The sequence below is a fragment of the Mercenaria mercenaria genome, unplaced genomic scaffold (genome assembly GCF_021730395.1).
Source record: "Mercenaria mercenaria strain notata unplaced genomic scaffold, MADL_Memer_1 contig_4809, whole genome shotgun sequence".
NCBI classification, from domain to species: Eukaryota; Metazoa; Mollusca; class Bivalvia; order Venerida; family Veneridae; genus Mercenaria; species Mercenaria mercenaria.
Genome location: NW_026463067.1, coordinates 35,207 through 63,132, shown reverse-complemented (window position 1 = coordinate 63,132; position 27,926 = coordinate 35,207). Strand labels below are relative to the sequence as shown.

At 36.4% G+C, this 27,926-nt stretch overlaps 1 protein-coding gene across 1 annotated transcript; it reads right to left on the bottom strand.

Moving 5' to 3' along the window:
* Nucleotides 1–3,294: 3,294 nt before the first annotated feature.
* Nucleotides 3,295–27,926, bottom strand: LOC128554186 (uncharacterized; the record flags this gene model as incomplete). Its single annotated transcript, XM_053535433.1, has 2 exons — nucleotides 3,295–3,624; nucleotides 27,651–27,926. Coding segments are annotated over 2 exons (606 nt in total), but the record flags the coding sequence as incomplete, so codon positions are not given.

Below are 27,926 nucleotides of genomic sequence, written 5' to 3'. Positions count from 1 at the left end.
CAAATGATAAGTTTGTTATGTACAAATATGTGGATTTTTATACAATTAAAGGGCAATAACTCTTAATTTACAAATAAATCCAAATGAAATTGTGTGTACACAACCACATTATGGTGATCTAAATTCTGTTTAAGTTTCATAGTTCTAGGTCAAATATATCAAAAGTTATGATGCAGAAATTGCCATATTTATAGTACCCTATATAGTTAACACTAGAAACTTCTAAGGGCCATAACTCTGGTGTTACTGGGCAATCTGACTGAAACTTGACGGGCCGCAAGAACTCATTGTGGTGAACATGTATATGAAGTTTTAAATAAATATTCCCAACCATTTCCTAGATATGGCTCCGGACGGACGGACGGACGGAAAGACGGACGGACGACGCCAAAACTATATCCCTCCAACTTTCGTCGGGGGATAACAAAGGGCCATAACTCACTCAAAAATTTCAGGGGGACACAACTAGGGTACCAATACATCATTCTGACAAAGTTTGGTCAAAATCCCCCCCCAATAGTTTCTGAGGAGATGCGATAACGAGAAATTGTTAACGGACGGACGGAATGACGGACGGACCACGGACGCAGAGTGATTTGAATAAAAATAACCAGTGGTCTGGATTCTGTACCAGTACAAACTTGTTCTCTGCAAGTTACTGTCAACTACCCCGCATGAATTATCAGACGTGGAGGACGAACAATTTCAGACACAACGCTTTTTATCAAATCGTCACGAAAACATACGCCCGTCCTGGGATCTAACTTGTGACCCTGCTATCCATAGACCAATGCTCTCCCTACTGAGCGAAGTGGGCAGGCTGAACAATCTTGATAGAGAACCACAACTTACACAAGGCAATTCTACATACCAAATATCAAAGACCAGTCCTAGATTTTGTGGTTTCAGACAAGAAGATTTTACAGTCTTTTTCCTATATACGTCTATGTAAAAATTGGGACCCAGGGGTAGGGCCTCTTTTCACACCAGGGGCATAATTTGACAAGGGGACCTTATTTGAACTATCTTCATAGAGGATCATTAGATGATGTCACAGGTCAAATATCAAAGCTGTACACCTTGCGGTTTTGGACAGGAAGATTTTTAAAGGTTTTCCTTTCGGCTGCTGTGGTAACAACCACAGATCTGTGCAGAGTTCAATTCTTTGAAAATTTTTGAAAGGGGATGGGGGGGGGGGCACCTAAGGATCATTCCTGTCAAGTTTGGTGTAAATCTTGTTTTAAAGAAGATATTTTTTGAAAATTATGACATATGCACAAAGCGCACTGATGATGCATGAAGGACATTGATCAGTTATAAAAGCTCACCTGAGGTGAGCTAAAAATTGGTACTGATACAAGAGTTATTGCCTTTGTGTCATATGATGTGAAGGATAATGTGGATCAATATTTAAGTTTATACCAAATCATTTCTGTAATAACAAAGATACAGTGGAAAGGCAACAAAATTAACCTTTAATTCTAAATAACAAGAACATGAGACCCAAGTGGGCCTAAGTCTCTCACTTGGGACCCACTTTGACCTAATTAGATCTTGCTTGTGAAAAAGCATTAAATTAAAAAAATATTTTTTTTTAATTTTATATTTAAAAAGTATTACTATTTTTCCCTCTAGCAGCCCGAAAAGGAAGCAAACTGCCCCCATTTTAACAAACTTGGGAGAGGACCATATTATGATGACACAGACCTAGTTTGATGAAGATCCATCAAGCGCTTCATGAGAAGAAGTATTCCTATTTTTAGCTCTAGCAGACTCTGAAAAGGGCCAAGTGTCCCCATTTGAACAAACTTTGGAGAGGACCATATAATGATGCCACAGCCCAAGTTTTATGAAAATCCATCAAGTGGTGCAAGTTAAGTTGTTTAAGTGTATTTCTAATTTTAGCTCTAGCTGCCCCTTCACGGGGCCTAATGCCCCCATTTGAACAAACTTGGAAAAGAAAACATCTAATGAGGCTTTGGACCAAGTCTGATGAAGATCAATCAAGCGATTCATGAGAAAAAGTAGTTTCAAGGTTTTTCTATTTTCAGCCCTTACAGCCTCTAAATGGTATAAAGAGACCCCATTTGAACAAATTTGAGAAAGGACCTTATAATGGTGTTACAGACCAAGTTTAATCAAAATCCATCAAACGGTTCATAAGAAGTTGTTTAAAGATATTTCTGGTTTTAGCTCTAGCACGGACGGACGGAATGACGTTCCGTGTTTACAAATATATACTAATGTGGCTCTGACTTTGTATTTTGGGGTATAATGTGGCTAAAATCTCTTAGGTGGCTAGCCACTTAAGAGCCACAGAAGAGCAATATATAAATTGTATAAAACAGCTAAGGGGGGGGGGGGGGGGGTAACCCTTGCACATTAAGAATTTTGCCTCTTTATGTTATGGTGTTAAAGTTTCCATCTAGTTAGATGTCCAAAGTGTCCTTAAAGATCATTATGTGGCTGTCTATCCAAATACACTGAGGCTAGCTAGCCTCAGAATATTTGGACTGACAGCCACATAATGACAGTGACCATAGGAAAACAGCATTTCATTCAGTGCAAACCTGCATTATCTACTAACCTTTACCTTAGCAACATAAATTCTTCTAATAGCAATAACCCTAATCTTAATAATGGTACTTAAGCTTAATTTTATTTTGAATTGAACAGCCACATATTTCTATTGATGGACTTTTTGGCCACTTAAGAGATATGGACAGTGAAAGCCTCTAATACATTGTTTAGCCACATAAAAATAGTAACCACATGATATCTTTTAGACACATCATGTTTTAGATGTTGTAGCCAACTAAAGTACCTATTTGTTAGTCCGCTGACAGAAAGGTGCATTCCCATAGTCCCCAAAACTGGTTTTCAGGGGACTAATTAAGATCCATCAATGTATGACCAGAAGTCCTCTAGAGATTTTTCAATTTTTAGCTCCAGCGGCCTAAAAGAGGCCAAGCATCCCCATTTGAAGAAACTTTATAAGACCTTATAATGGTGCTACAAATCAAATTTATTGAAGATAGAAACAGCACTTCAACAGAAGAAGTTGTTTAATGTATTTTCAATTCAAGCTTTGCTTAAAATTTTGAACAGAACCTTAAACTGATGCTATACTCCAAGTAATGAAGATCTATCAAGCGATTCACGAGAAAAAAATCATTTAAAGGTTTTTCCTATTTTTAGCTCTAGTCACCCTGAATATTTAGTTCAGGAAACTAAAAGAAATATAAACATCATTCTTTATAAAATTTTAGCTACACAATACTAAATGATACTTACAATTCAAAAACAGGGTGACTTCCGTCTGTTGTGCATTGTCTGGACCTATTTTAAAGAATGTCTTACATATAAACTGGACTCTGTCATCTGATGATGAAGGCTTGAATGTATAAGTTCCAATGATGGCATATGTTTTGTTTGAATTGATGTACGTTTCATTTTTAATCGTCTGCAAATTTGTACTCCCTTTCATCCAAACCATATCTGAGTCTGGAAAGCCACCAGTTGAACAACAGGCAAGTGTCATCTCAACACCCTCGGAGCCCCTAACTATTAAACCTACATTGCCTTTGTGCTCAGATTCCATCACGGTTGGTGCAGATGGTTGAACTGAAAAATCAGAAAAAATGACAAGTTCAGTGTAAGAATATGCACTGACAATAATGATGAATGTAAATGGCAAAGGCTTACAAACCAATCAAAATAATGCCCAAAAAAATTTTTGTACTCAGTTTCCATCACTGAAAACAACATCATAAATAATAAAAGTATATCAATTTTTGAATACGAGCAGAGAATAATAATTAATGTGAATGGCAAAACGTTCATTCACCTTAAAGCCAATCAAACTACTGTCAAGAGTGTAATACGTGATCTTCAGAGGGAACTTTTTACAAATACCACACATGCAGCATGCCAACTCATTTTTAAAATTATGGGTACATGTACCCTCTGCCTTTGCAAAATATGGATACTTCAGAATTTGGGGATACAGAACATGGCAGATCTGAAATTTTTCTACTTAACTACTGAAATTTGCCAATACATGTATTTTCATGCAGACTTGAGTCCTGCTTTGCAGCAATATGTTCGAGAGATAAAATAAATTCTTTAATTTTTCATCATGTTTTAGCTCATGATACTTTTACAGGGAATTTTCTAGTGTTAGGAAAACAAAGCCGTTACAAATGTTTAAAAGCTCCAATAAATTAAACATTTATATTCATGCAGAAACTCCAAATGTTTTGAATACAACTTATATTACTAAATGTTCAGAGATATGTGTTAACAGGGGTGAGGACAACTCTTCCCTTACACTGGTTTAAATATATATTATATAACGGACTGCCCATGACTCATAGGGTCATCTGTTGGTCAAGAACAACCTCCTATTCAATTTTCATGATCCTAGACCCAAGTGTTCTTAAGTTATCATCCAGAAACCTGTTAACTGTTACGGGTCAAGACGACCTTGACCTTTGATCTACTGACCTCAAAATCAATAGGGGTCATCTGCAGGTCATGATCAACATCCCCAATAAGTTTCATGATCCTAGACCCATGCATTCTCAATTTATAGTCAAGAAACTGTTTAACTGTTCCAGGCCATTTTGTCCTTACTTTGACCTACTGACCTTAAATTAGCGATCATCTACTGGTCATGACCATCCTCTCTATTAACTAGTGTTTCATAATCGGACCCAGAATGCTATCGATTATCAAAACGAATCAGAAGGATACAATCGATTGATTATTAGTCGAAACACTCATATATTACACATAGTAATGTTAATTGGTTTCACCACCGTCTACACTCAAGAACAGAATGACAATATATTGTTCTTTAATTTATTTCAGTTTAAATGTATACAAAATGTACATGTACTGACAAGAATAACATTCAAAACAACAAGAATCAATATTTGTCTGAAAAAATTGTATTGTCACACGTTTCTAACTAACAATTTTCTTTACATTTGGTATATTGATATTATTAACTCCAGATAATAATTAAAATGGATATATGAAATAAAATACATTGGTCACCATTCTTGTTTCAGAGGTGTTTCCACGTGAAAATAGCCAAATCAGCAAAATATCTAAAAAAAAACAAGAGGGCCATGATGGCCCTATATCGTTCACCTGAGTACCATTGCTTTAACCAAAAACAAAAAGAAAAAATTCTCACAAGGTATAGATATGTCAAAATATCAAAGTCAGTAGGGGTTGTGTACTCAATAAGTACTATCAGCATGTAAAGTTTAAAGGTCCTGGGTGCAGTGGTTCGCAGGTAAAGTGCCTTCATGCAAAAAGTTAACATTGGCCCCTGTGACCTTGACCTTTGACCTGGTGACCCCAAAGACAGTAGGGGTCGTGTACTCAGTAAGTACTATCAGCATGTGAAGTTTGAAGGTCCTGGGTGCAGTGGTTCGCGAGTAAAGTGCCTTCATGCAAAAAGTTAACATTGGCCCCTGTGACCTTGACCTTTGACCTGGTGACCCCAATGTCAGTAGGGGTCGTGAACTCAGTAAGTACTATCAGCATGTTAAGTTTGAAGGTCCTGGGTGCAGTCGTTCGCGAGTAAAAAGCTTTCATGCTAAAGTTAACGCTGGTCTTCATGCAAAAAGTTAACATTGTGACGAACGAACGAACGGATGGACAGTTGAAAACTAATATGCCTAACTTCAAGGGCATAAAAAAATTATTGTAAGCGAACAAAAGAAGGATCTGCCACATAAAAACAAAAGCACTGCAATGCAACGCAAATGCAGAGCAATATTCACACAAAACAAAGTCATATGACCTTTAACCCCCTAAGTGTGACCTTGACATTGAGTGAGCCATCCAAACATGCGCTCTGCACGTCGTTTCAATGAGGGAACATTGGTGTCAGGTTTCTGAAATCCATAAAGAGGTTCAAAAGTTACAGAGCGGAAGGGAAATTGCTAACCAACACACAGACAGACGGACACCGAGGCGATAACATAATACGTCCCTGCGGGCGTATAAAAAGGAAACGAGATCTTATGGTGATACAAGTTGTGTGCAAGTTTGGTTAAAATCAAATCATAAACTAGAGATGCTTTTGAGAAAAGCGCATGTCTCCCACAACTGCCCCTATGAAAAATGTTAGTTTCTCTAGATGTTTTAGACGAGTGGATCCAATTAGATGGTCTGAATGAGTGGATCCAATCAGTAATTCAAGGGCCATAAATCAAAAGTGCCTGGGCGGATTTGGCTAGTTATCGAACTTGGGTAAGATCTTATGGCCAAACACATTTTGTTCAAGTTTGGTGAAGATCGGATTGAGAAATGTTCGACTTAGAGAGCGGAACAAAGTAAACAGACGGATTTTTTCGGTAATTCAAGGGCCGTAACTCTAAAATGCCGGACCGATTTGGCTAGTTATCGAACTTGGCCGAGGTCTCATGGTCAAACACATTTTGTTCAAGTTTGGTGAAGATCGGATGAAAATGTTCGACTTAAGAGTGCGGACAGAGTAAAAAGGCCAATTTTTCGATAATTCAAGGGCCGTAACTCCAAAATGCCTGGACCGATTTGGCTAGTTATCGAACTTGGCTAAGGTCTCATGGTCAAACACATTTTGTCAAGTTTGGTGAAGATCAGATGAGAAATGTTGATTAAGAGTGCGGACATGAGTAAAAAGGCCAATTTTCGATAATTCAAGGCCGTAACTCCAAAATGCCTGGACCGATTTGGCTAGTTATCGAACTTGGCCGAGGTCTCATGGTCAAACACATTTTGTTCAAGTTTGGTGAAGATCGGATGAGAAATGTTCGACTTAGAGTGCGGACAAGAGTAAACAGACGGATGTTTTTGGTAATTCAAGGGTCGTAACACTAAAATGCCTGGACCGATTTGGCTAGTTATCGAACTTGGCTGAGGTCTTATGGTCAAACACATTTTGTTCAAGTTTGGTGAAGATCGGATGAGAAATGTTCAACTTAGAGTGCGGACAAGAGTAAAAAGGCCAATTTTTCGATAATTCAAGGGCCGTAACTCCAAAATGCCTGGACCGATTTGGCTAGTTATCGAACTTGGCTGAGGTCTCATGGTCAAACACATTTTGTTCAAGTCTGGTGAAGATCGGAAGAGAAATGTTTGATTAAGAGTGCGGACATGAGTAAAAAGGCCAATTTTTCGATAATTCTAGGGCCGTAACTCCAAAATGCCTGGACCATTTGGCTAGTTATAGAACTTGGCCGAGGTCTTATGGTCAAACACATTTTGTTCAAGTTTGGTGAAGATTGGATGAGAAATATTCGAATTAGAGTGCGGACAAGAGTAAAAAGACCGATTTTTGGTAATTCAAGGGCCATAACTCCAAGACTGATTTGGCTAGTTATCGAACTTGGCTGAGGTCTTATGGTCAAACACATTTTGTTTAAGTTTGGTGAAGATTGGATGAGAAATATTTGAATTAGAGTGCGGACAAAGGTAAAAAGACCGATTTTGGTAATTCAAGGGCCATAAACTACAAGACGCCTGGACCAATTTGGCTAGTTATCGAACTTGGCTGAGGTCTTATGGTCAAACACATTTTGTTCAAGTTTGGTGAAAATCGGATGAGAAATGTTCGACTTAGAGTGCGGACAAGCTTTGTGACAGACACACAGACAGACAGACACACACACACACACAGACGGAGTAAATCAATATGTCTCCCACACCACTGTGTGGTGGGAGACATAATGAAGCTGCTATTGTGCAGACAAGGTCAAAATAGCTAATTTTGGCCCTTTCAGGGGCCATAACTCTGGAACCCATAATGGGATCTGGCCAGTTCAAGAAAGGAACCGAGATCTTATGGTGATGTAAGTTGTGTGCAAGTTTGGTTAAAATAAAATCATAAATGAAACCAGTATCGTGCAGACAAGAAATTGCTGACGGACGGACTTCATACTTCTATTTTCTATTTCCTCCCAAGTGTTTCGTACACACACACAAAACAAAAATATTTATACTGGTCCAGTGCCTAAATCCGGACACTTTAGGTGGGTTTTTGACATTAACTTTGCATTATGAAACCACACGTGCATAAAATTTTAACTGTATAATTTTAAGTTCTTTATAAATCTCTTTGCAAAACAACATATGGACTAGTTTCTAACTTACAATAATATAATAAAATTTATCTAAGCAAAAATTAATGTTTAAAATTATTCTTTCTTACATGTAGATTCTGTCACTGACGTTATACATTTTGACACAACTACGGGGATCATTATAATGACACTGCGCCAATTTTATCTAATGAATTGCTTCCCTTGTCTGCAAAATGCTGGCATTTCTCTATTGTATTAATTGATATATAACAGAAATTGGTTAAATCTTTTAAATAAATACTGAGGGTAGTACAGAATTCTAAAACATGTTTTTACATCAGTTTCGATCAGCAAACAAAGAGTCGTCTGCAATAGGCAGAATACTTTTCTTATTTAATCAGTACCTCGTCGCACCTCAAATAACTGGCGCGCGCTGTATGACGTCATCCCCCAACACACACAATCTTAATTTTAAGCGGTGCGGATATTTGAAGGTAGTTTTCTCTGGAAAAGCATACATTTGTACACTGTTGTTGACAGCTGGTCATCAAAGTTTTCGTTTGCGTCGATCCTGTTCATTTTAGTAAAAAATCATGATCGTACAGCATTTTTAAACGGTGTCCAAATAATTAAGCACTGTCCGGATTTAGGCACTGAACCAGTAGTGAAATATTAACAACAAAAAAAAAGAAAGAAAAAAACAAACGCACACTAGCTACTGAATATTTCTGCTTGAAAAAACCAACAAGTCCACTATATTTTTTTAAAGCACACCAGAGTGACCTACAGAGATATCTAAAGAATAGTGCATCACATCAGCAGTCCATTCATGTCAAAGATCAAAGCCATACACTGTTTGAAGTTTAAGAATTTTGATTGACAGGTAGAAGCTTACATCTGGGTGTGATGTAACACTGTGTATTGAAAATACAATAATCTTATGAATTTCTTTCCTCAGTTAGGGTTATTGGATTAACAGGATGTTTTAACTTTTATAAAATTTTAGGGTAAGAAAATTTTGTTTGTGTAATATTTTGACACGTTTATTTGCCTTGTGAAATATCAGTGTAGTTTAATCCTCAGAAGCAGATTGAAAAAATTATGCACTGAGAAAAGATTGAAACTGAAATTAATATTTGTTTGTATAATTGTTTGAGAAATTATTATTGTAATTAATTCATGATTGTTAATGTTATACATATATGCAATTGACAAAATGATATCACCTTAAGATCAGTCAAATAGCTGATTCTAACTATCTTTTGTGATGTGTGACAAATCGTCACCTCAACGCAACAAAGTCGTATCTTACTATAAATTTATAATAAGATACGACTTTGTTGCGTTTAGGTGACGAAATAGCCCGTGCAGAAATAAATCCTGGAGGCCAGGATATCCCAGGTAAATCCTGAGATATCCTGGGATATCCTACTTGATATTTTAAGAGCTCAGCTTAAGACAGGAAAAGCCAGGACCTAAATAAATGAAGACAGGATAAAGCAGGACAAGCCAGGACTTCTCAAAATAAGATTCAATAAGCTGTAACAAATGTTATCATTATGTCCTTCCAGCAGGAAATCCCAGGATGTCCTGAGAAATCCTGCATCAAGATAGGAACCAATGAAAATGCAGGCTTGCTTCTGAAGCTGTTATACCTGAGCCAAAACAAGAGCTGTCTCCGTAGGATGACACATGCCCCCGATGGCACTTTGAATGAATAGTTATGGCCGATGTTAGAGTTTAGGACCTTTGACCTACGGAGCTGGGTCTTGCGCGTGACACATCGTCTTACTGTGTCACACATTCATGCATAGTTATTTTAAAATCCATGCATGAATGACAAAGACATGGACCGGACATTCCCATCAATGCACTATCATGAAAAATGATCTTTAACGTCTAAGTGTGACCTTGACCTTTGAGCTATGGACCTGGGTCTTGCGTGTGACACGTCGTCTTACTGTGGTACACATTCATGCCAAGTTATTTGAAAATCCATCCATCGATGACAAAGATATGGACCGGACACGCCCATCAATGCACTATCCTTTAACATCTAAGTGTGACCTGACCTTTGAGCTACGGACCTGGGTCTTGCGCACTGCACGTCGTCTTACTGTGGTACACATTCATGCCAAGTTATTTGAAAATCCATCCATCGATGACAAAGATATGGACCGGACACGCCCATCAATGCACTATCCTTTAACGTCTAAGTGTGACCTTGACCTTTGAGCTACGGACCTGGGTCTTGCGCACTGCACGTCGTCTTACTGTGGTACACATTCATGCCAAGTTATTTGAAAATCCATCCATTGATGACAAAGATATGGACCGGACACGAAAATTGCGGACAGACCGACAGACCGACAGACAGACAGATGGTTCAAAAACTATATGCCTCCCTTCGGGGGCATAAAAATAATCCCCTATTTTTCCACTTGTTTTTCTGTGATCTTTGCAAATTCTGTGAGCTAAAAAATGGTCAAGTTCACTTTTGTACTGTATATATTTATATCAATAACATTATAGATATTCCCTTCGATAACTAACTGTACTGGAGAAATTGCTCATGAATACCAAAAATTTGAATGTAAACAGGAAGTGCTTTGTTCATGTTGTTGGTGGCACATAGAATGGAGCTAAATATTTTTAACTGGAAACTAAAAATGCTTTAAGAAGGACATCAGGTAAGAACTTTAAACTTTCTCATTTAAAATGTAATTTAAACCTATAATATGTCACAGGACTAGAAAAAATTATTAGACTAAAACATGAACTTTATTCATCTCAGTGCTTAAACTTTACCTGGTCACAGGTAATTTTTTGTTAGGTATCTGTGAATGATAGATAATTATGCTTCTGTAGCAAGAGTTTATCTAATACTTGTATAAACTTAAGGTAATTAGTGCATAAATAAATTTGAACCACTGACTTAATTACATGGGTGCCTAAATATAATGAGGGGCAGGCTGAAGGCAAAGGGTAATTACATTCAACAGTTGATGAAATGAATTGAGTATGAAAAAAGATGTTGAATTATGCCAAATTGTGAAAGAAAAACAATACAACCTGTCAACTATGATCATATTTTAGTGTCAAAATAACATTTAACATTTTTTTTTATTAAATTTTGTTTACTGTTGTCAGTCTTTGTGAGATACCTATTATATGAATTGCCCCCCAGAAGTATTGAAAGCTTGCAACTTGTATTTGTCTTTAGAATCTCATTTCAGTGTAATAATAATTTTAAAACTACATGTACAAAAATTAAATTCTTTCCAAATGAGATACAAGGATTGATCATTTCTAATAAGGTAAAGTCCTGCACCCAGGATAACCTTGGATGGCCCTGGCACTCCTACTTGCTAAGAAATCCCAGGATATCCTGGCCCCAGGACACTTTCTACTATCCTGGGATATCCTGGTCCTGGGAATCTACACTCCAGGAAATCCCAGGATATCCTGGCCCTAGGACACTTTCTACCATCCTGGGATATCCTGGTCCTGGGACTCTACCTTCCAGGAAATCCCAGGATATCCTGACCTCAGGACACTTCTTTCCATCTTGGCTTCCCAGGATATCCTGGGATTTCCTGGACCTCAAAATGTTATCTTTTACATCCTGGCATTTCCTGCTTATACAGGAATGGCCAGGAATGTGCAGGAATAAATCCTGTTCCAATTACAGGTGTGAAAAATCTTGAGATATCCCAGGATATCCCAGGAAAATGGCAGGAATTTCTCCTGAGATAACCTGAGATATCCCAGGATAATCCCAGGATTTCCTGGCCTGTTTTCGCACGGGAGGGCTGGATATCGTTAAGGACGAAGCGGTCCGATACCGATACCCAGGGCTTCGGAAATTTGCTTGTTTGTCGGTTTTGGACCGATTTTTTGACTTTTCAGACAGATTTGTAAAGTGAAAAAACGAAAAATATCGGTCCCATAAAAAAGGAGAAAAGTGTAAATTTCGGTCTGATATCTTAATACACGATCACCTGCCAAGTAGGAAATTGTTGGTCGCACCCTCAGATAATAAACGTGTCAGAGGGTCTGATTGTCACTTTGATAATCGGTCCGTAATTAGCACGTGACGCAATCAGTGCAGACAGCCGACAGCAATGTATTAAACATTTTTGACTGTTTCCAAATGTTTCTGACAGGATCCAAATCATTTCGACGGGGATCCACTTCTTTTATTTAGAATCCGACGGATGGTTTATTTCAAAAGGCTATGTTTGATCACGGGTAAAAAACAAATGGTCACTGCATTTAATCAAAGAGCTATAATTGTACATTATAGGTCTTTGATTTAATGAGACATCACACGGAAAACCAATAAAAATAATTTTTATAATTACTTGATTTGAAAAAATTACATGAGGCCTAAATTAAAATTAAGTTTGTTTGACCTTTACCGACCCAGTATTTTTACAGTGGGTAGGTAGGTAGGTAAATAATTTTATTATATTTTAGTTTTTTTTAAATGTTTGTTGTCTCAGTAATAAAGTCTATTTATTAATACCTATTTCTTGTAGACATTCTCTGAAGATGCTCTGTTAAATGTATGCTTGTAATAAACCCCTAGCCCTATTCATGCACACACAATATGGGCACAGACTTAATTTGCACATAAGGCAAAGTTCACCAAGTCTTTGAGTATCTTGTACAAAACAATATAGTCGCGAAAATATGCGATATTTGGTATCTAAACACACTATTGAATTACAGCTTATTTTCAACAAGTGTTTGATGCTTAGTTCAATAGATAATAACTTTTTATGAGTTTTAGAAGGTTTTTATAATGGTTATGGCAGTATATGCAAGCAAAACTAAAAACAGAAACAAAACTGTTACTAAAAACAGAAACAAGTTTGGGTTTCCAGACATCAGACATTTATTATGCCATTGTCCTGGCAAAAGAAGTATAAGATTTTTATAGTTCTTTGTTCTGGCATTACAAAATTAAAATATTAAAACTATCTAGCTTGTCATATTTCAACACATTTACGTTCTTGTCAAATTCTTGAAATTCGAAAACTGAGATTTTCTCACTTCGAACAAATGCATTTCAAAACGATCTCTGATTAAAGACATTTTGAAATCAACAATTAAGTCAGTTTATAATATATTTTCACAGATAATTAAATTTCCCATCACTGCCAGTGACAGTGACAGTATTACGGCAAGCAATTGACAGGCCAGTGATGTCAATTGCCGTAATACTGTCACTGTTATGAAAGCAGTATTATGTACAAGCAAATTTCAAATATAACACATAGTAGACAAATAATATTCACATGGACACTACGTTTCCTTTGTAATCAATCATATTTGTTCTTAAATAAATTTCCTTTTCACAGCAGACACTTTTCTTTCACTGTATTTTTGTAATTTCCACCACCTAGTTGCTCTCCATAATAAAGTTCTGCATCAATAACTGCATCGATAGTATTAATAATCACAGCTAGTCTAGCCCCTACCGTTAGGAAGTGTTAGGACTAGTTATTTTCACTTTCTCAAGACTCATTTATGTTCACTTAACACTTAATACAAATTAGATTTTCACTGGAGGTATTTTTAAAATTTCATTTTCCTATCCTGGTTGCCCAACCAAGATAAAGTTATTTTATCATAAGTATAAATTTGATAAACATACTTTGCCTAAGGAAATGTATAAATATTAGACATATTGTAATATATTTGTAAAATATTTGCATTAAAAATTATGTATTTAGATGGAATTCATTAGAAATGAAGTTTGAAAAATTATTATTACCTCCCTTTGCCTATCTTGGTTGCGCAACCGAGATAGATTGGAAATAAATGAATTCAGAAGCTACACACAGCTTTAAAACTTGCATTTTGGTTCAGATTGTTCAATAGTTGATATGTCTATCAAATGCAAATGTAAAACTAGACATTGTATCGAAATAAAAAGAAATACCCAGCTTTTTATATACTTTCATATTAAAGGGGAGTAATTACAAAATTTTATAAAAATAATAAAATATACATTTCAAATAGCAATCTAACTCTATGTAATCGGTCTTTTTGATCCTTAAATAATTCTCTACCAGAATACACAAAAAGTAAAAAATGTCATTAAATGTTGTTTAACCCTTTCCCACATCGATACGTTTATCACCGTATCTATCGATTACCAAACAGAAACGTATTGACCCGTGTCTATCGATTACCCGATAGAAACATATATTATCGAGTATCGGCCATTTGAACAGAAACGTCTATCCCCGTATCTCATAATCAATCGCTTTATTTTCATTCTTTTCCTAAAGAAAAGAATTCCGGATGTTTACTAACGCAAAATATGGGATTTCGTCATCAATATTTGCGTAAAATATCATGTGGTTACTATTTAAATTTATCGAGTACTTTGCAAAAATAGACACCGGGGTTTTTTCCTACATGTGCACGACGCTACGTCATGGAAAATTACTGTGAAAACTACCTGCAACTGGCCGGTTCGCAGGACTTTCCTCGTTCTAAAAATAACAACCATTTAACATCTAAGTATTTTTAAATGTGTTAGGTCATGAAGGTCACGCGTGATACATGCGGATTTCCCCTAAACAACAATTTGTGTATACGATGGCTTGGAATTTATGGCCTTACATAACGGGAAGTGTTAATCAAAACAGAAGGACCCCGACTTCCAAATATTTTATGACACCCCAAGAGTTAATTGCAGCGGAAGTCACCCGTTATGTACCGACGTTTGATCAGCAAAATATTACGTAATATTATCTAAAAATATTTTAAATTTTAGCACAAGAATACTCTAGTCGGTTACGAGTCTCGATGTCAGTGATCTTTTTGCACTTTCAGAAATTTTACGATCCGTTATTTATGGTGTTATTCAGTTTGATGGTTGTTGTTTTTTATATAAATACTTACCGATTCCAATTCGGAAGATGAGTTTATTAACTATAAATCAAACTTTCAAACATCAAAATGAAATTGTATATGAATTTCAATGTGAAAGTAATCCAAAACAGAATTTTACGCCTAAAAATATATTTCCCTTACTTTAACACTTTATATCTTCGAAACTCAAAGAGAAACTACAATGAATTTTGTATCATCGGAAAGAGAATTTAAATTGCTATAAACTTTATATTGACAAAAATAATGTCAAACTTACAGAAAATATTAAAATAATGATATTTTTAACATAGGTGTGTGTAATCACAAAATAATGCCAACACCTCTGTTCAGATAAGACAGTCACGCTTATCAGCCATATACCGATTATTGATTATTGATTATCACTTATCAGTGTTACGTAAAGGAGGTTACTTTGGCTTCTGCTCTGTGTGGTAAAGGGTTAAATGTGATTGACCACCTTTAAATTTGACCGTTTTTATAGAATTTGGCCTACATTCCTGTCGATATCTTATTAAAATCGTTATAGAATTGAAACTATATTACTTCTTAAGCGGTGCTAAAAAATATTGATGCGATAATAACAAAAACTAAATGCACTACGCACGATATTTTGTGAATGTGTAAACAAAAGTAACGTCGAGCGATGGAAATTAGATATTACGATAGGTGCTCGTGGAATGGAAAATTACCGGCATGACGTTTTGGTATCTACGTTTCGCGGGTAAATTAGATACTAGATTTGTAAAATTATGTCCTTTTGTCAGATTGCCTTCCCGTTATAAGCGGTTTGATTGTCGTCTGCATCCTATAGCCTTAGGCAACGTTATCGGCATAGTTGACACGTTTTCGGAATACACGAGACAATAAACGGTCCGCTTTATCGATTTTCTACTAGCTGACCGCGGGTTACTTTCTTACTTGCCATAATTATTTACGCATTTGTTAAATAAAATAATCGCCAGTTTCAAGCACCAAAATAAGTTTTTCCCTTTGATAAGAAAATAAAAATAATTTTTTTCTCTGGAATGCAATAAAATTATTTGAGTCGGGCAATTTTATCGGGTCGGTAGGTAAAGGTCAAACAAACTTAATTTTATTTTAAGCCTGATTCATTTGTTGATGCTCCAGTTGAAACAAGTGCAGAAAATCGTCTTTGCAACCCGACTGTACAAAAAAGAAAAAGAAAAAAATGGATTGGCAAAAACGAATGATAAAGAAAACCGGAGTGGCGCTGTTTATCAAATCGGTCTTTTAAAAAACGTTTCAAAATGAAATTTTGTTTACATCAGAAGAGAACATATAACTTTATAAAATGTAGTTGCTTACTGAAGTACAACGTAAGTGAAATGAAATATCCGTGGCCAACCCCCTTGACCTTTTGGTACTATACATGCGGAAATTCGATCTCAAGCGTTCACAATAACGACACATTCGGTCCGCGTCAGAGTATTCTTAAAATATTTGAGGCTGTTTAGCAGAGAAAATGTGACGTGTATTTCACTTTGACGCATTGTATTTTAAAAAATTCCCGTCAAAGAATGAGGAAACATCACAAAGTATCTGCCGTGTATAAGGTACCGAAGTCACGTGTGTTGGCTTTTAGACTAGTTACGTACACGGTGTCAATGCCTCGGCAATTTTATCCTTGCAAGAAATTTCTCGGAAAAACATCGAAATTTAAACAAAGTAACGATCACACATAACACTGAATAACTGTCTTCATTGTATGGTAACTCGCAGGGGACCGGTAACTCAGTTTTAATGCATGAAAAGCTTATTTCTTTACTCTATCCCCATATTACAAAAATATGTAATTTTGGGGAATGCGGTGGGTGGGTAGCGCCGATGTCGGGATTTTTGTTTCGGACCGATTGAGTTATCAAAATTTCCGGAGCCCTGCGGATACCAACGAAACGATACGGTATTTTTAGCGATACCGATACCAAGATTTGAAGTACATCACATAAGCAATGAATCGGGTTGTATTAAATACACCCTTTTAAGTAGTTATACAGGAAAATTTGCTTTCATATATAAACATTTTAAGTCTTTAATTTGAGTTGTAAAAAAATGAAAGAAGTAAAAAAATAAACATAACTTACAAACTAGAGTTTTCCAAAATAAAAAAACAAGAGGGCCATGATGGCCTGAATCGCTCACCTCTTCCCACATGACCCAGTTTGAGTATGACGTTTATTTTTTCTATTTTTTGACATAGTGAGCTAGTATGACGTCATTTTTTCTATTATTTGACATAGTGAGCTAGTTTTTGAGCTCATGTGACCCAGTTTTGAACTTGACCTAGATATTATCAAGATAAAAATTCTGATCATTTTTCATGAAGATCCATTGAAAAATATGGATGAACATTCAGACCAATTTTTATGGAGATCCATTCACAAGTATGGCCTCTAGAGAGGTCACAAGGTTTTTCTATTTTTTAGACCTACTGACCTAGTTTTTTGACCGCACATGACCCTGTTTCGGGAACTTGACCTAGATATCATCAGATGAACATTCAGACCAACTTTCATACAGATCCCATGAAAAATATGGCCTCGAGAGGTCACAAGGTTTTCTATAATTGACCTATTGACCTAGTTTCGAAGGTACGTGACCCTGTTTTAAACTTTACCTAGAAATCAAACAAGGGGAACATTCTCACTAATTTTCATGAAGATCCATGAAAAATATGGCCTCTAGAGACGTCACAAGGTTTTTCTATTTTTATACCTACTGGCCTAGTTTTTTGACCGCAAAGTGACCCAGTTTTCGAAACTGACCTAGATATCATCAAGGTGAACATTCAGATCAATTTTCATGAAGATCCATTGAAAAATATGGCCTCTAGAGAGGGCAAAAAATTTTAATAATTTTAGATCTACTGACCTAGTTTTGACAGCAGTTGACCCAGTTTCAAACTTGATCTAGATATCATCAAGATGAACATTCAGACCAACTTTCATACAGATCCCATGAAAAGTATGGCCTCTAGAGAGGTCACAAGGTTTTTTATTATTTGACCTACTGACCTAGTTTTTTAGGGGACGTAACCCATTTCAAAATTGACCTAGATATCATCAAGGTGAACATTCTGACCAATTTTCATGAGATCCATTCAAGGTTTTGGCCTCTAGAAGGTCACAAAGGTTTTTCTATTCAAGCCTACTGACCTAGTTTTGATCGCAGATGACCCATTTCAAACCTTGACCTATATATCATCAAGATGAACATTCAACCAAATTTCATACAGATCCCATGAAAAATAGGGCCTCTAGAGAGGTCACAACGTTTTTTTTCATTATTGACCTACGACCTACTTTTTGACGGCACGTGACCCACTTTCGAACTTGACCTAGATATCATCAAGATAAACATTCAGAACCAATTTTTTATGGAGATCCATTCACAAGTATGGGCCCCTAGAGAGGTCACAAGGTTTTTCTATTTAGACCACTGACCTAGTTTTTGATCGCACATGACCCTGTTTCGAACTTGACCTAGATATCATCAAGATGAACATTCGACCAACTTTCATACAGATCCCATGAAAAATATGGCCTTTAGAGAGGTCACAAAGGTTTTCTATTATTTGACCTACTGACCTAGTTTTGAAGGCACGTGACCCACTTTCGAACTTGACCTAGATATCATCAAGATGAACATTCAGACAAACTTTCATACAGATCCCATGAAAAATATGGCCTCTAGAGAGGTCACAAGGTTTTTCTATTATTTGACCTACGACCTAGTTTTTGATGGCACGTGACCCACTTTCAAACTTGACCTAGATATCATCAAGGTGAACATTCTGACCAATTTTCATGAAGATCTCATGAAATATATGGCCTCTAGAGAGGTCACAAGGTTTTTCTATTTTTAGACCTACTGACCTAGTTTTTGACCGCACGTGACCCAGTTTCAAACTTGGCCTAGATATCATCAAGATGAACATTCAGACCAACTTTCATACAGATCCCATGAAAAATATGGCCTTTAGAGAGGTCACAAGGTTTTTCTATTATTTGACCTACTGACCTAGTTTTTGATGGCACGTGGACCCAGTTTCGAACTTGACCTAGATATCATCAAGATGAACGTTTCTGACCAATTTTCATGAAGATCTTGTGAAATATATGGCCTCTAGAGAGGTCACAAGGTTTTTAGACCTACTGACCTAGTTTTTGATGGCACGTGACCCAGTTTCGAACTTGACCTAGATATCATCAAGGTGAACATTCTGACCAATTTTCATGAAGATCTTGTGAAATATATGGCCTCTAGAGAGGTCACAAGGTTTTACTATTTTTAGACCTACTGACCTAGTTTTTGAAGGCACGTGACCCAGTTTCGAACTTGACCTAGATATCATCAAGGTTAACATTCTGACCAACTTTCATAAAGATCCCACAAAAAATGTGACCTCTAGAGTGGTCACAAGCAAAAGTTTACGGACGCACGCACGCACGCACGCACGGACGCTGTGTGATCACAAAAGCTCACCTTGTCACTATGTGACAGATGAGCTAAAAAACAGAGTTGATACGTTGCTCACTGTGCAATTTAAATCTAGGACTCACTGGCTGTGGTAATGCTTGCTCAGCACTGACAAGAACTGTTAAATTCAACACTTACTAGCTTTCAAATTAACCCATTTAACAAGTCAGACTCATTGTCACTCATGATAAATCTTCAACCAGGTTAACTAGTAATGTATTCAAAGTGCAACATTTTTTTCAACACAATTTTCATTGAAAACTAACCCTCAAAATGCTTGAAACAACCAACAATAACGTATTTCTATTAGTTCACGAAAACCGATGACTTGTTTTCGTAACTTTTTATTCAAATCATTTTTTTTTTCATTTGTTTTGATAGAATATGACAAAGAGCAAAAAAAAAGTCGTATATTTTGCAATTAAGTATGATTTACGTACTAAGTTTAAAACGACGGGAAAAGAAGTTTTTATAATAATATTTAGCATACAAAATTATTCGCAAGGCCAGCTCTCCATGTTACTCGGAGCGGCGTCACAGTAAACAATGTCGATCGCGTTATTACTGTGTTTCAAATACTATTTGCTTATTTTCTGCTTTCTTTTGCCGCGGATTTGGTAATTATTTTGTTTATTTACTTTTATGGAAATACATAAATCGGAACCAGTTCTTTACGAAACGGTATATACCAGTACTTTTCGAAGTGATTATTCAGTAAGGTACCGATACCAGGAATCGGTATCAAACCCTTGTGACAAATCCATTTAAACAAGAATATTATTATATTTCCCCTCGATTTTTCTCACTTTTTTTGGTAAACAATTGCTTCACATACTATCCGAACTTACAAGAACAGAAAATTATCCAAGTTCCCAAAATTTCAATGCAAACGAGTGTTCTTCCTTGAACAGAAATTTTGGTAAAATGGTGGAACAACTCAAATTGGGTCCTGAATAAGTGCAGCCCTATTCAGCAGGTTAAGTAAATTAATACATGGAAAATAGATCTATTATTTCCCGACAATTGATTGCCTCACACACAATCGATTGTTGCCGACCTGGAAAAATTAACGACGATTATTCAATTGTCGGCGACAATCGGGAAATCACTACTATTAACCTTCATAATCCTAGGTCCAAGCATTCTAGAGTTATCATCTGGAAACCGTTAACTGTTCTGGGCCACTGTGACCTTGACATATGACCTATTGAACTCAAAAATAAAATAAAAATTCACACAGCAAAAAAAACAAAAAAACTATTTTTATGGACCTATTTTATGAATGCAAAAGTTATTAAATATATCATGCAATCTCAAACAGAGCTAAAAACAATTTTTTCTCCATTGTACAAAGTGATGAACACTTCTAAGGCCAGAGTTCTTTGATTTTTCGTTACTCAGACCCGCTGACCGATATTCGTCAGCGTATTATCCGTCAGTGTCATACAGGCGCAATTTCTGCTCAAATAGAAGCATCTCTCGTACGTAAACAAAAACTTGGGTGAAATTTAAGATTGTCTTTGAACGATTTATGCGCGATGGAAAAGCGGAATATTTGGTTTGTGATCTAGTATATAGACAAGAAAACAACGAAAAACAAGTTCTGTAAAGGTTAAGGTCAGTAACGGTGTCTCAAAATGTTAGAAAAACATAGATTTACCCAACATAAATAACAACAGCAACATTGAATGTGAATTTGACATGCCTTTGGCAGTTATATATATATTACATGGGGATGAGGTATAGGAGCAACAAAGTGCTGTCAAACAAAGGAGTCATCCGTTTTAGATTTTGGGTTGTTTTCTTTACCATGAGGGAAAGGGGCCCAGGCCTGTGATTTGGAGCAAAAACAGCTCGGTGTTTGAGCAAAGGGGAATAAAAAACCTGATGTAAAGTCAGTTTTTGGGGAAAACTGCATAATGTAAAAGATATTTTCTGAGGGAAGGACCCTATTATGAAGGGGATAAAACTCTGTGATATGCTTATGAAGACATATATATATTACAAGTTGCCTGATTGGAGGTATTTATCTATATATTCCATTGCATACAAATCCTTTTCAGGGACCTATCTAGCTACTTATGCTTTCAGTCATTTTCTGGCCATTGAATATTAAATAAAGAGTGGCCCGACTGAATCGCTTGCCCCTAATCACTGTGGGATCGAGCCCCACTCAGGTCATCATGTGAAAAAGATATCCAGCTGGCTGACGGAAGGTAGGCCGTTCTACCCAGATGCCTGAGATGGTGCCCAGAGGAGTACCTGGGGTCATCCTGCACCATTTAAGTCTGGAAAGTCACCATATGACCTATAAAATTGTGTCAGTGTGACTTATAACACAACAAATAAATATTAAAATGTATTAAATAAAGATCTTGGTCAGAAAAGTTTATGAATTAAAAATAAAAGTATGCACATGCTAAAAATGAAACCAGCCGATCAGACCATTGAAAATTGCTATTCAATCATCAATTTAATACCGGAGATGTTATGAGTCATATGACCAAGAGCAAATAGTACCCATGCCCAAAGAGTGATTTTGTTAAAGTTTTTGAAATCATCAATTTTATGTTCAAGATAATAATAAAAAGGTTAAACACAGAATGGTAATTTTCTTTGTTGTACATGTTAAATGCATATTAAAGTAGTGTTAAAATCTTTTCAGGCAACACATTTGAAGTGATCACTTATAGTCTGTTGTTTTAGTAAATTTTAAGTACTGCATTTTTATTTTTATTTTTTTTCCTCCTCCTGTCAACATTTTTCTGCCCAAAGTCCGAGTAACAAAAAAACTCTGGCCTAAAATGTTGTCAAAAAATATAAGAATTAGATTAAATTTAGAAAGTTTGCTAAAACTGACCAAGGTCACATTTTATTTCTAAATCGTTAAATAGTTCAGTGCCATTATTTTCTTTAAATTTAGCATTTCATACACATATAAAATTTATAACTATTTGACATAACAAAAGGAAATTCAATTCTTAATAAAGTACAAATTAGCTCGATTGAAACAAGAGATCACAGAGTGATCTTGGCGCCCACCATTGAGCCATTTTTGAATGTTCCAAATTTCAAGACTTTTTTTTTTTTTTTTTTGATTTAACGTCGCACCGACATATGATAGGTCATATGGCGACTTTTCGGCTTTAATGGTGGAGGAAGACCAAGTGCCCCTCCATGCATTATTTCATCATGAGCGGGCACCTGGGTAGAACCACCAACCTTCCGTACGCCAGCTGGATGGCTTCTTCACATGAAGAATTCAACGCCCTGAGTGAGGCTCGAACCCACATCAATGCGGGGCAAGCGATTTGAAGTCAGCGACCTTAACCACTCGGCCACACAAGCCCCTAAATTTCAAGACTAGCTCAAGGTCAAAATCAAGGTCAAATTTTATTTCGGTACACAACACTGTGCATGTGGTCCAAGCAGGTGGTCCAAATTTGAAAGCTGTAGCTTGAGAAATGTGAAAGTAGGTCACTAGATCAATTTCAAGGTCAACGTTCATTTTGGTATATAAAACTATGCATGTGCTTTAAATTTGGAGGTTGTAGCTTGAGAAATGTGAAAGTAGGTACTAGGTAAAAATCAATGTCAAATTTCAGTTCAGAACACAATAATATGCATGTGGTCTAAATTAGAAGCCTGTAGCTTCAGAAATGTGAAAGTAGGTCACTAGTTCAATCTCAAGATCAAAGTTCATTTCAGTACACAAAACTATGCATGTAGTCCAACTTTGAAGGCTGTAGCTTGAGAAATGAGAAAGGTGGTCACTAGGTCAAAATCAAGGTCAAATTTCATTTCTGAACACAAAACTATGCATGTGGTCCAAATTTGAAGCCTGTATCTTCAAAAATGTGAAAGTAGGTCACTAGGTCAATGTCAAGGTAAAAGTTTTTTTCAGTGCACAAAACTATGCATGTGGTCCAAATTTGAAGGCTGTAGCTACAGAAATGTGAAAGTAGGTCACTAGGTCAAAACCAAGATCAACTCATGTCAAGGTTCATCTTGCCACTCAAAGCTATACAAAACTATGCATGTGGTCCAAATTTAAAGCCTGTTACAGTGTACCTTCAAAAATGTGAAAGTAGGTCACTAGGTCAATGTCAAGGTCAAGTTTTTTTCGGTGCACAAAACTATGCATGTGGTTCAAATTTGAAGGCTGTAGCTTGAGAAATGTGAAATTAGGTCACTAGGTCAAAATCAAGGTAAAATTTCATTTCTGAACACAAAACTATGCATGTGGTCCAAATTTGAAGCCTGTATCTTCAAAAATGTGAAAGTAGGTCACTAGGTCAATGTCAAGGTAAAAGTTCTTTTCAGTGCACAAAACTATGCATGTGGTCCTTATTTGAAGGCTGTAGCTACAGAAATGTGAAAGTAGGTCATTAGGTCAAAATCAAGGTCAACTCATGTTAAGGTTCATCTTGCCACTCAAAGCTATACAAAAAAAATTACTATACATAAGGTCCTAATCTGAATGTTGTAAATTATTGACAAGAAGATTTTAAAAGCTTTTCCCTATATAAGTCTATATGAACCATGAGACCCCCGGGCGGGGCCATATTTGACCCTTGGGGGATAATTTGAACAAACTTGGTAGAGAACCACAAGATGATGCTATATTACAAATATCAAAGCCCTATGCTTTGTGGTTTTGACAAGAAGATTTTCAAAGTTTTTCCCTATATAAGTCTATGTAAACCATGAGACCCCCAGGGCGGGGCCATATTTGACCCTAGGGGAATAATTTGAACCATCTTAGCAGAAGACCATTAGATTATGTCACATACAAAATATCAAAGCCCTAGGCCCTGTGGTTTTGGTCAAGAGGTTTTTCAAAGTTTTTCCCTATATAAGTCTATATAAACCATGTGACCCCCGGGCGGGGCCATATTTGACCCCAGGGAAAAAAATTGAATCATCTTGGTAGAGGACCACTAGATGATGCTACATACCAAATATCAAAGCCCTAGGCTCTGTGGTTTTGGACAAGAAGATTATCGAAGTTTTTCCCTATATAAATCTATGTAAATTATAAAAATAAACAAAGGGCCATAACTCACTCAAAAATTGTTGAACCAGTCTGATTTTCAGGGGGACACTAGGGTACCAACTCATCATTCTGACAAAGTTTGGTCAAAATCCCCCCAGTAGTTTCTGAGGAGATGCGATGAGAAATTGTTAACGGACGGACGGACGGACGACGGACCATGGACGCAGAGTGATTTGAATAGCCCACCATCTGATGATGGTGGGCTAAAAAGTTCTTTAAAGACTTTAAATTCATAACCAAAATTTACCTATCCAAAACTCATGAATTTATCAGGTGCACGATCATAATGCCGCGAAAATTTTCAAACATGTTTCGGTTCTCTGGTTTTAATAATGCCCGATTCTTGCATCAACTTGTTCCGATTCCTACATTTAATTGATTATTTATTAATCTTTTAGAAAGCAGTACCAATTTTGTAGATATTGGCGATCTTTTTATGATATTTTGTACAGGAGTTCAGACCGTCTGCGGAATCGGTTTCTGGGCAATTCTTTTATTGAAATCGGCCGTTACATAATACTAAACAAATTTCGAAGTATTTATAATAAAATCAAGAAGTAACATATGATTGATGCATAACATCATGCTGAAGGAGGTTTAAGTCTATATACTTGCATTTAGAGTGTTGTAAGTTAAAAACTTTGCCTTATTTCATTTATTTAAGTGGAAGTTTAAAATTTATCTTCTGTATGTTGCATGTATAAATTTATAAATATCAATTACATGCGAAGAATGATGTGTTCTGAAATTGTAACAAGTAAAATTGGCCTAAACCCATTATTAAAATGTTATTGCAACTGAGATAAATTCAAGCTTTTATTTCTTTAACACATAGATATTGCTATTCAATTAACAATAACAAAGAAATGTTACAGGTTGATAATCAATGCAAAGTAAAATACAAGCAGCATTTTAGTTTATTTATAATAATAGGTGTGTTAGAGGAGACAAACATAGCCTATCAAAACACAAAATATGCCTTATACCATGCCTAAAGTGTGCAAAAAAAGTGAGCTAGGCACGACACAACATTCTCGGAAGGACGGATGGACAAGGGCAAATCTATATGCCCCCCCCCCCCCCCAAAAGTGGGGGCATAAAATCTTTACCCTGAAAAACAACATTTTGTTTACGAATTCTGCTTGGCGTGATACCCCAGTTGAAACGTCACAAGTCACGTGATTGTGCACCGTGAGGTTATGGACATAAAGATTCTAAAAAATTTTCCCTATATCAGTCTATATGAACCATGTCATCCCCCGGGGCGGGGTCATATTTGATCCTAGGGGGATAATTTGAACAAACTTGGTAGAGAACCACTAGATGATGCTACATTACAAATATCAAAGCCCTAGGCTTTGTGGTTTGGACAAGAAGATTTTCAAAGTTTTTCCCGATATAAATCTATATAATCCATGTGACCCCGGGGCGGGGCCCCAGGGCAATAATTTGATCAACCTTGGTAGGGGACCACTAGATCATGCTACATACCAAATATCAAAGCCCTAGGCCTGTGGTTTTGGACAAGAAGATTTTTAAAGTTTTTCCCTATATAAATTTATGTAAATTATAACAAGAGGGCCAAGATGGCCCTAGGTCTCTCACCTGAGAAACACACCATAACAGTGTAAACATGTTTGACCTAGTGATTCGTGAAAACAAATATTCTGGCCAATTTTGATTAAGATTGGACCAAAAATGTAGTCTCTCAAGTTTAAACCAGTATTTTCTTAGATGTGACCTAGTGACCTAATTTTTGACCCCAGATGACCAATATTCAAACTTGACCTAGATTTTATCAAATCAATCATTCTGACTAAATTTTATGAAGATCAATTGAAAAATACAGCCTCTATCACATAAACAAGGTTTTTTTTATTTGACCTAGTGACCTACTTTTTTAACCCAGATGACCCATATTCAAACTCGACCTAGATTTCATCAAGGTAATCATTCTGACCAAACAAACTGTAAAATACAGTCTCTATCGCATACACAAGGTTTTTCTTTTATTTGACCTAGTGACCTAGTTTTTAACCCCAGATGACCCATATTCAAACCTGACCTAGATTTCATCAAGGCAATTATTCTGACCAAATTTCATGAAGATCAACTGAAAAATACAGCCTCTATTGCATACACAAGGTTTTTCTTTGATTTAACCTAATGACCTACTTTTTGATCCTAGATGACCCATATTCAACCTCGACCTAGATTTCATCAAGGCAATCATTCTGACTGAATTTCATGAAAATCAATTGAAAAATACAGCCTCTATCGCATACATAATGTTTTTCTTTGATTTGACCTTGTGACCTAGTTTTTGACCCCAGATAACCCATTTTCGAATTTAGCCTAGATTTTATCAAGGCAATCATTCTGACCAAAATTCATGAAGATCAATTGAAAAATACAGCCTCTATCGCATACACAAGGTTTTTTTTTTATTTGACCAAGTGACCTACTTTTTGACCCCAGATGACCTATTTTTGATCTTGGCCTAGATTTTATCAAGATAATCATTCTGACAAAAATTCATGAAGATCAGTTGAAAAATACAGCCTCTATCGCATACACAAGCTAAATGTTGACAGACAGACAGACGACAGACGCCGGACATCGAGCGATCACAAAAACTCATCTGAGCATTGCTCAGGTAAGCTAAAATTAAACAAAGGGCCATAACTTACTCAAATATTGTTGAACCAGTCTGATTTTCAGGAGTACACAACTAGGGTACCAATACATCATTTTGACAAAGTTTGGTCAAAATCCCCCCATAGTTTCTGAGGAGATGCGATGAGAAATATTGTTAACGGATGGACGGACCACGGATGCAGAATGATTTGAACAGTCCACCATCTGATGATGGTGGGCTAAAAAGGCACCCGTCTTATAACATAATAGGCAATCGCTGTAAAAATTGGCCTGTTTTTGAGGCAACGAAATTTTTACTTGTTAACAGGCAATCGCTGTAAAGATTGTCTAGGTGCGCAAAGGATATGTATAAGTATGAATGTGAATGAGACTTCTATAAAAGTAAAATATTTGGATATATTATTTCTTAATCAAAATGGACATGGTAACCCTTTTATAACACTTACCTCTCACAGAAAGATTCATAGGTAAAGTATTACAATAGTATTGTCCACTGTCATTCCTCATAGCATTGCTTATCACAAGATCCCTTTTATTTTGCCCCCATGACAGTCGGCTAGATTTGTCCCCGAGAGCAGGATTAAAGGTTCCAGTATCTCGGTAATTATATACTCCTTCAGGTCCTTTCCATGCTGGGTAATCCTTACTGGAACTACATGGTAATGTTACATTACTTCTCTCACTGCCATAAATGACCACAGCAGAAGTGGAATATCGCATTC